Genomic DNA, 11,182 nt, shown 5'->3' with positions numbered 1-11,182 from the left:
TTCTTTGAGCCTTCCTCAGGTAGAATATCACGCATAAATATTATCTTCAAATCCGAATAGCGAGTTCCATCATCATCCTTCAGGAGCGCATATTGCTGGGAAAAACATATAAAAAGTGGTATGGCCCATGAAAGCACTGTCCAGTGCTCTCATCAGATCCCAGATTTCTGCAGCAAACTGAATGGAAAGAGGAATGGAGTGATCCTCTGATTGGATTTACATGCAGAACCTCAAGACACCAAATAGGTGAGTGGATTTATATTGAGTATATACCCGTGGAATCCAACTTGTGCACTTAGAAGCCGGCGCTTCCTATTTTCTCTCCCTATAAATCCCTCTTGTTTCAAAAAAAATATGTCGGAATTATGGACTTATAACAATCAGTAACACATCTCTCTCTATGTGACACATGCAATTTTACGGTGATGTAAATTTCAGTAACTAATAACAAACATTATTTTCTCTACTCATCTTAATAAACATATGCTTCTAAACTAAAATCTTAAATGTTATTTTTAGTTGACTGTTAGTCTGTGTACACACCTGTGCTGCAGTATATACCACTATGTATGAGGCTTGTGCAGATCACTGTGTCTCCTCATGTAATCTCAGAAAGACTTGATAATGATGAGATCAGGCCTCTGTGGGCCATATAAAAACTTCCAGGACGCCTTCTTCTCCTTCACAATGTAGATAGTTCTTAAAGAAGTGCTCCCATTAAGGTTTTTCCCCTAAACATGTGTATATGAGTGCTTCAGTGTGTTAATATACTCACCTACCGCCATCTTTTCCGGTATCCAGCAGCGTTCTGCTCCTCTTCTCAGTGACATCACTGCTTTTCAGACTATCCAGTTCACTTTATGCGTGAGCAAGAAGCCTCTTTTACAATGAACATCTATGGAACAATGCTCCTTAGGTTTACATTGTATGGGCCATTTCCGGGTCACCCAGTGACCCATAGAGTCTGAAGAGCGATGATGTCACTCAGAAGAGGAACAGAACGACTCTGGATACTGGAGTAGATGGCATCAACGGGCTAGTACATTAACACACTGACACTACAGATCATATACATTTATACATGATTATTTCATGGGAGGGCTTCTTTATTTGCATTGTTTGGAGATATTCTCCTGTTCTAGAATACATTTGGAGCCAATCAGATACCTTCCTAATGGTTTTGCATGATGGGTAAGTATCTGTCTGTATTTCTCAGCATTGTGGACTCCATTAATCCTGACCAACTCCATTTACTGAAATACACCCCCAAACTTGCAGGACCCACCACCATGCTTCACTGTTGTTGCAGACAGTCATTATTGTACTGTTCTCCAGCCCTACGGTGAACAATCTGCCTTCTTTTACAGCCAAACATATTGATGCATCAGTCGTAGAGTTACTTGACCTTGTTTCCATACAGAAGGAATAGTTTTTGTATCAATCTGTCCATAAAGATCAATTCTGGCCAGATTTTTCCGAACAGTAGACGGGTGTAGCTGATCACACTGGTTGCTGCCAGTTTTGAGTTGATGGCACTGCTGGACATTTTCCAAATTTGAAGAGAAATAAGAATCCTATGTATTTCATCTGCTGCACTAATCTTTTTTTGGCAAACCACTGCATCAATGGTCCTCATTTTTGTCCATTTGTCTGTGTCCTCAATGTTGAGAAATGCTACTGTGTAAGTTCCAGTCTACAGCAAAAATGTTTTGGCTTTCCTTTATAGACTATCCAGCCATAATTTATCAGTGAGAAATTTGAATAGAAAAAACATAATTTGACTTTTAGTGAAAGTGTTGAAATTATATATTAAAGCATAATTCTTTCCCCAACCCCCCAAAAAAGCAAAACAATAAAAAAACAATCCAAATATTGGGGCTCTGAAGCCCCATCTTGAATGCGCCACTTCTGCTGCACTAATTGGCATGGAATTGCTGAGTACTGAACGCAGGTATTTCTTTCAATCCCACAGACAATGAATTGAACTGCAGTCAAGCACACGTACCTCCACTTCATTCAAGAAGAGATTACAGAGCCTGTTCTTGGGCATCCATAGCCCTGATCTCGAGATCTTTTGGATAGGGGATAATTTTTTTCTCAGGGAATAAACCTTTAATGTAAGAAGGAGTAGGCAAAAAACATCTAAAAATATATTTAGAACCTTAAAACAAATAAACTGGGTGAGAAATTAATAAACTTTGAGGGAATGTCATTGAGTATTTGGATTACCAGGAAAACCACTGGTGTACCAAGCATGACCATCTGATCACCAGATTAGGTTTTCTATCCTTACTTTTCACTATTTTAGAATTTACTGATATGATATTTTTATTTTGCTATGGAAATGTTAACGAAGAATGAAACTTCTTTTAAATATTTTTACATTTTACCATTTTCTGGAAAGACAATGTATATTCCACTAATTTCTCTTGTCTTTTTCTTGGTATATTCAGTCGGAGTACTCGTCAATTCTTCCATTATCACGGTCATATGTCTGGAAATTCAATTACATAAACCAATGTATCTCTTTATCTGTAATTTATCCATTGTAGATATATTTTATACATCGGTCACGCTTCCTAAATTACTGCACATGTTATTGTCCGGGAATCACTTTGTGTCCCTCTCACAATGTTATACTCAGTTATATTTTTTCTTATCTGTGACAACTACAGAAGACATTCTTCTTTTCGTTATGGCTTATGACCGATATGTTGCCATCTGCCTCCCATTACATTATCATCGAATCCTAAGTTGCAGAAATTGCCTCCTGATAACATTGGGGCTTTGGGCTGCTGGCTTCGTAAACTCTTTATTGCTTGTAGTCTCAACCTTATACATGACCTCCTGCCAATCCAACATCCTTGGACATTTCTTCTGTGATTTTAAATCATTAACAAGGACCACCTGCACAGGCACGCAAATGTTTTTTGCTATATTAGTCATTGAAATTTTGATCTTGGCGTTTATACCCTTTATGTGCACTCTTATTTCCTATGCCAATATTTTCTCAGTCATCTTCAATATGAAGTCAAAAGAAAAACAAAAAAAAGCCTTCTCCACCTGTTCATCGCACGTGACCATCATTTCCCTTTATTACGGGACATGGTTAATAGGTTATCTGATTCCATCTAACTCCGATGTTCTGGATTTAGTCTTCAGTATAGTATATTCAGATATTGTCCCCATGTTAAATCCAATCATATACAGTCTACAGAATTCCAATGTACAATCTGCGTTGCTGCGGTTAGGGAAGCATTTGTGTTTTCAAAGTAACAAATTGATAAGAAAAGTCAATGTAAATTAGGAAGCTGCCAAACATTGCTTTATAGTATAGACAGTTTGTACTTCAAGTACATAAAAGATCTACTAATCTACTAAAACACCAATAAAATCTACTAAAACACCAATAAAAATGGAAAAACCTTTATTTTTCTTCATCGACTTGGCTTCCTGCTGGTATGTGTTCAGCTAAATTCACATCAAGTCATTGGTGATTACTGGTCATGGCATTCATTGGTGTGGCCATCAGCTGGTAATCTGGCATACGCAAGAAATGTGTCCTTTTGTCTATGTTTGTGCTAGTTTAATCAGGATCTTTCAACTATGTTTAAAACTATGTTTTACTGTATAGTAAGTTAATATTCTTGATTTTATATATTCAATTGTGTCTAACAAATAAAATGCCTGGCTAGATCAGGACTTCCAAAGTGCTTAATTCAAAACCTTTGGTGACTGATAAGCAAGAAGAGTGCGCAGACAAAGATCAGATGACATATCATAGTGTCATCAGGAAAATAAAAAATTTTAGATATTATCTATGCTATTGACAAAGGTCATTCTTCTGGGCAAGAACCATTCAGCCAAGACTGAACTGCAGAGCCAAAAGGTTAAGGGTCTGTTTACACTAGTGTTTACAAAAACCTGCCCTCACGGGGCACCAACACATCATGCTTTCAGGATTTCCTTAGTATTGCACAGGTTAGAAAACCCATGGGAGTTTCTGATGCCTTAAAATAATCCCATTACCTGTGCAATACTAAGGAGATCCTGAAAACATAATGTATTGGGGTCCGTGAGGACTAGAGTATGGGAAACACTGGTTTACACAGACCGACCGGCGGTACGATACGACTGCCGATCAGTAAACTCTAAACGGATGGTCATTTGACTTACTGTTTATTGAGGCAGACTAAAGAAAACAATGTGCACTAAGTAACCTATGCTAGATCTCTTAGCGGGTGTAGGCTGTTATTGTTCTCGGCCGTATGAGTCCTGTTTATACAGGACCACTGAGAATGATGATTTTTTTTTTATGCAGCATAAATGATCATTTCACCCTATGAATGAGCATTTTACTTGTTCACAGGGAGAATGACAGCCTGTTTACATGGCAAGATAATTGTGAGAAAAGCATTTTTAACAACACTTATTCATAAATATCTTGCACTATAAATACACTTTAAGTCAACCCTTGTTGAATGAAACTCGGATATTGTACAGAGAGTAAGGGCCTCCTCCAGCTGAAGTCATAATAATCCATGTATATTGCTTCATACGATGTTGATATACTATTGGCATATCCTGTATATTTCATTGTCTTGTATGTAGCTATTGATCTATCTTTGAAACAGCTGTATATCTTTTGATATCTTGTATGGATTTGTATCTTCTTCCAGAAATGCGCTGCAGATGCAGAAGGTTAAGTCTACCCTTGTTGGATAAAATCTAAGCATTGTAAGGAATACAGTAAGGGACTCCTACAGCTGAAATCATGCTAATTCATGTTTATTGTTTCATATCTTATTGATAAAAAAAGGAATCATTTTTGGACCATGTTTCTTATTTTATAAAGTCAAAAAATTCTGTCAGTGTATTATTAAAAAGAGTGTTTTTTACCACTGGCAAATGGTTATTCATAATCATATAACTTGAGGGCACTCCCTTTGACATTGCTATGTCTGTGTTGGCTTGAATGGGGTTATATACCGTCTAGTATCATAAAAGTGTCATACACATATTTTCAGGGCAATTTTCTGAGAACATTGAGCAGAACTGTCAAACTCGAATTTGAAAAGATTTACTCATTTCAAATAAAAAAAATTATGAAGGATCAATACATTATCATATTCTTCTATGTGCAACTTCAGTAGCAAAATATTAAAAATATTTGGTATAATAAATCCAAATAACAATACCAGAATGTTGGTATAACTGTCATTGTTATAAAATTGATCCAACATAATTTTTAAAATTGATGGACAAGGGTTAATATCAGGGACTGAAATGTATTACGATGCAGAGACCTGCCATTTTCCTGCACTGCAATACATGCTGCTGGCCAACCAGAGTCCGTCAGCTGACGACGGCGTGCAAGTCATTGGCAGCACATGGTAGTGACGTCATGTGCTGCTTGTCGATCGCACGCTGAAATCAGCTGCTGGCGTCTGTGCTGGTTATGGAGGAGATCTCACGCAATGTAAGGGAAGGAACAAGTGTACAATGATGGGAAGAGGGGTAAGGGAGCCCAACAACTAGTGAAAGTAGGAGTGGAAACCCCTGGGCAGAACTAATATCACCCTGACTACCCTATCATACCTAAATAGTTTCTGCACCTATCGCTGAGCAGGAAACCTAATCCCTGAATGTCCCTACAGCTAGGCCCTAGATAGGGAGGGGACGGGGTGAACACTAGTCAGGCACCACTGTAACTAAAGACAATAAGGTAAACAAATAAAGTGGAAACATTTAGCATGAGAAGACACCAGAGAGATCATGCCAACTGTCCTCCAAGGGAATGCCAAGAAGAAACTAGCCGACTACTAGTACCCCAAGCCTGGACAGAGGAACATAGTACTATCACCGGCGACTCTCTGGAGACACTGACAGTTTTTAAGTACCAAGCAAAAGTGTGTCAATTAGCAGCAGAAGGTGGAGGTCACTGCTGTGTCCTAAAGCAAGAAGGATATCACTACATTACAGAGATGAGAGGATTGAGAAGGCTTCTGCAATGCCAAGTGCAGTGACCTTCTACAGCCCGATCCAGAACAACTGTCACACTTGATACACCCTTGACAGTACCCCCCTATTCTATGAGTGGCCTCTGGACACTCAGGACCAGGTTTCTCTGGATGAAAGGTGCAGAATGAATGAACCTGCCTAGGGACATTCACCTCTGATGCTGAAACTCACATCCTTTCCTCTGGACCATAACCCCTCCAGTGCACCAAGTACTGTAGGGAACGACGCTGGAGACGAGAATCCACAATCCTCGAAATTTGAAACTTCAAATTACCATCCACCATGATTGGGGGTGGCGGCAGGGGAGAGGACTGAAGAGGTTCTACATATTTCTAGAGCAGAGACCTTTGAAACACATTGTGGATCTTAAGTGCCTGAGGTAACTCAAGAAGAATTGCTGCTTAGTTAATGACGGCAACTATTTTGTAGGGACCAATAAATCTAGGTCCTTGCTTCCAGGAAGGAACCTTCAACTTGATTTTCCTGGTTAACAACCACAAAAAGTCTTTCACACTTAGGTCTGGACCTGGCGAGCGTTTCCTGTCTGCCATACGTTTGTACCTGTCTCCCATGATCTTCAAATTACTCTGAACCCCCCCGCCACACAGAGAAGAGCAATGAAGCAAAACATTACTCCTCAATAACTCCCGAGGCCTCTCCCCCATGAAAAGTACCAAACTGTGGATGGAAACTGTATGCACCAAGGAACGGTGACATGCTTTCTTGGTGATGATTATTAATAGCGAACTCGGCCAACGGTAAGTAAGATGCCCAATCCTCCTGGTTCACGGAGACAGAACACCTGAGGTAAGTCTCTAAATTCTGATTAATGCTCTCGGTCTGTCCATTTGGCTGAGGTTGGAAGGCAGAAGAAAAGGACAGCTGCACCACCAGTCAAGTACAGAAAGCTTTCCAGAACTTAGAAACAAACTGGGTTCCCCGATCTGATACCACATCAGAGGGAATGCCATGAAACTTCACAATCTCATTTATAAATACCTGAGCAAGAGTTTTGGCATTCGGAAGTGGCGGTAATGCGACAAAGTGAACCATTTTTCTGAACCTATCTACAACCACCAGAACCACAGTCTTGCCTGCAGATACCGGTAGATCAGTAATAAAATCCATGGACAAGTGTGTCCGTGGCCTGTTAGGAGTAGGTAGCGGAAGGAGGGGACCAGATGAACGGGTATGCAATACTTTAGAATGTGCACAAATACTACAAGCAGACACCTGTTCAACCACATCCTGATGCAACCCTGGCCACCAAAAATGACGAGAAAGGAGGTTCGCAGTTGCCTTACCACCTGGATGACCAGCAAGCACAGAGTTGTGATGCTCCCTAATTCATTTATGGAACAGATTAGATGTTACAAATAACCTCCCCGAAGAGCAGGAGGCAGGGGAATCCCCCTGAGCCTCCAACACCTCACCCTTCAGGTCACGGTACAATGCCAAAATGACTAAACCCTTCTGCAAAATCGAGGAAGGGTTTTCATGGTCATCACCACCAGGGAAGCTCCAGAACAAAGCATCAGTCTTGATGTTTTTGACCACTGGACGGAAAGTGACAACAAAATTAAACCTAATAAAAAATAGGGACCATCTAGCTTGCCTGGGGTTGAGATGTTTAGCAGATTGAAGATATGACAGGTTCTTATGGTCCGTGATAACAGTAAGAGGATGGACAGTCCCCTCCAACCAATGTCGCCATTCTTTGAAAGGCAATTTAATCGCCAGAAGCTTCTTATTACCCACGTCATAATTTCTCTCAGCTGAAGATAATTTCTTGGAAAAGAAAGTGCCTGGATGCCATTTATCAGGGGACGAACCCTGAGACAACACAGCCCCAACCCCCACCTCTAACTTCAACGATAAAAGATTGAGAAACATCGGGTTGACTGAGTATAGGTGCTACGGCAAAGCAACCTTTTAGGGATGAAAAAGCCTGCTGGATGGCATCTACCCAGCTGGATTAGAAATATTCCATACGGTCAATATTGGCGTGTCAGAAAAAATTGTACACATGATTCGGATTTTTTTCTGGAATCTAAGGTTTTACAAAAACGTTTTAGAGCTAAGGGATACCCCCGGAAATTATTAGAGGATGCTTTCTCCAAAACTAGATCCCTATCACAGAACCTGTGTATCAACAAATCCAAGAATACCAGCCAAGAGCCATACAGCGATTTCAGTTTAAATCTGATTACTACCTATGGTAAACCTACGCAAGTGTTATCCAGTTTATTAAAAAAATACTGGTTCATTTTAAGTAATGATCCAATATTAACTGGTCATTTACCGGAATTTCCTCATGTCATATATCGGAGGAGTAAAAATCTAGGAAACTATATAGCCCCTAGCAATACAACAATTGGTAGAAGACCGAACCATTCAGTTCCTATTAGCAATAATGGATGTTATAAATGTAATGTCCCTAAATGCTTATGCTGTCAATCCATTGATAACGGAGCCAAAACATTCGTCTCTGCGGTCACTGGAGAGATATATCCCATTCGCTTTAGACTTACATGTCAGTCCTCATATGTGATCTATCTGCTCCAGTGCACCTGCGGCCTGCAATACATTGGCCGCACTATCCAGGAAATGCACTCCAGATTAAATAAACATCGCCAAAATATTAGAAACGGCTTTCCCCTACATAGTGCTTCTAATCATTTCTTAAAAGAACATCAAAAAAATCCTAATAACCTAAAACTAACTATCATTGATCATATAGTTGATACACACCCTGATAGACTAAATCGTCTCATTACACGTGAAAATTATTGGATTTTCAAAATGGGAACCTTGTCTCCTGAAGGTTTGAACCTTAATATAGAGAAGACAACTTTTTAAATAATTGTTTTCATATTTTAGCAAATTTATTATATATATCTTTTATATGGAGGAGGAGGGGGGAGGAGAGAGAGAAGGAGGGAAGAGGGGAAAGGAGAGAGGGAGGGGAGGAGGGAGGAGAGAGAGAAAAGGGAGAAAAAATTTAAAGAAAAATTTTTTATTTTTTTTTTTATTATTATTTTTTTTTTTTTTTTTTTTTTTTTTTTTTTTGGGGGGGATTTTTTTTTTGGAATTTTTTTTTTTTTTTTTTTTTTCTCTTTTTTTTTCTCTTTCCTTTCTTCGTCTACTTTTCCTAATTATAATGATAGAAACTGATTGTAATTTTATACTTTATATTTATGCATTGTTTTATGTTGTATGTAAAAATTATTATTATTTTTTTATATAATCTAAAATATAGGGTGGTAGATGACAATATATCCTATGAAGTATTAAGATTATAGGATTCACAAGTTGTTGTTTTTTTACAGCGAATCCTTTTTATAAGAACCCTATATGCTTCATTAGGCATTATTTTATAACAATCCTTTTTACTCTATTGAGCATATATGAACTCAAGGGGTTAATATAGAGGTATTACTCTGTATCTGGCCCCGCCCCTTTTAAGTAATTGTATACCTAGTCAAATGTATATAAGGATCAATTGTTTGCTGCTTGCCACACCTGATGAAGGTGGCTGTGTCCACCGAAACGCGTTGTGTGTATATTAATAAATCAGTCCTTTTAATATTTTTGCCCTGTTATTGGCGCTCTGGTACCGCTATTCATATCCATTTATTGCTGGATGGCATTCGACCATTTAGAAAAATCAGATCCCTTGCTTGCCATGTCAGTGAGGGGTCTCAAAATTACCGAATAATTTTGGATGAATTTCCGGTAAAATTTAGTAAAGCCGAGAAAAACGCTGTAAAGCCTTCAGGTTCATGGGATGGTCCCAATCAAGGACAGCACAGATCTTCTCCAGATCCATTAGAAAACCTGAAGATGACAGCAGGTACCCCAAAAACTGCACCTCCTGGATAGCAAAAGCACATTTCTCTAATTTGGCATATAGCTTGTTACCTCTTAATATCTGAAGCACCGGTTTAACATGCCCCCGATGTGTCTCAAAATCAGGTAAGTACACCAAATATCCTCCAGATAGACCATCACAAACCTGCCCATCAAATGATGGAAAATATCATTCATGAAATGCTGGAACACCGCAGGAGCATTGGTTAGACCAAAAGGCATAATCAGACTCTCAAAATGTCCCTCAGGGGCATTGAACTCCATTTTGCATTCATCCCCTTCTCTGATTCTAACCAGATTGTAGGCTCTAGTTAAATCCTACTTGGAGAACACCTTAGCTCCCACAACCTGTCGGAACAAATCTGGAATCAAAGGAAGAGGGTATGGATCTTGGATGGTAATTTGATTCAATTCCCAGAAATCTAAACAAGGACGGAGACCGCTATCTTTCTTCTTATTGAAGAAGAACCCTGCTTCCACAGGCGAAGATGAGGGTCTCATGTGTCCCTTCTCCAGACTCTCCCGAATTAAAACCTTCATGGCTTGTCTCTCAGGTCAAGAAAGATTATACAGTCTGGACTTTGGCAGTTTATCTCCGGGGGTCAGGTTAATAGGACAGTCATATGCATGATGAGGAGGCGAAGCCTGACATTTCTTAGAAAATATGTCCTCAAAATCAGACAAAAACGCTGGTTAAGGTCTCCATAGAGAGTGCAGAAAGTTAAATGTTTAAGCAGTTCTCAGGGCAGTAATCTCCCCATTCAACAATCTCTGTGGATTGCCAATCCACTATCAGATTATGTTTCACCAACCAGGGTAGACCCAGTACAATCGGAGTGGGAAGGCCTTCTAAGACAACAAGGAATTATCTCATGATGAAAAGACCACACCCTTAGTCTCACATTGTATTCAATCTGAGTTAGAGCTTTCTGTGCAAGTGGCACTGAGTCGATGGCAAAAATAGGAATGGGTTTAGCTAAAGTACAGCAAGCAAGCCCATGAGTTCTCACAAACTCAGCATCAACCATGCTGACTCCAGCTCCACTGTCTACAAAAACAGAAATTTTCTCAGTCCTGCTTTCTAGCACCACCTCTGCTGTCAGAACAAACTGAGAACTGCAGGTTGATGACAAACACACTCCTTAATTATCCAACTCCAGACTACCAAGGGTTAATCGAGTTTCTTTTTACTTAGGAATCAAGGGACAGGCCAAAATAAAATGTCCCCTTTTTCCACAAAAAAAACCACATGCCCTTTTTTTTGCGGATCTCAGGGGAAACAAATAACAAA

The 11,182-nt window shown here is 39.4% G+C and overlaps 1 protein-coding gene across 1 annotated transcript; it reads left to right on the top strand.

Moving 5' to 3' along the window:
- Positions 1-2,407: 2,407 nt before the first annotated feature.
- LOC141180577 (olfactory receptor 5B21-like) lies at positions 2,408-3,307 on the top strand. The gene has a single exon (XM_073660674.1). The coding sequence runs from the start codon at positions 2,408-2,410 to the stop codon at positions 3,305-3,307; it is 900 nt and encodes a 299-aa protein (XP_073516775.1).
- The last annotated feature ends 7,875 nt before the right edge of the window (positions 3,308-11,182 follow it).

Source organism: Phyllobates terribilis, unplaced genomic scaffold (genome assembly GCF_046119375.1).
Source record: "Phyllobates terribilis strain yellow unplaced genomic scaffold, ASM4611937v1 Scaffold_33__1_contigs__length_13283291, whole genome shotgun sequence".
Classification (NCBI taxonomy): Eukaryota; Metazoa; Chordata; class Amphibia; order Anura; family Dendrobatidae; genus Phyllobates; species Phyllobates terribilis.
This window is presented reverse-complemented; position numbering and strand designations above follow the sequence as displayed.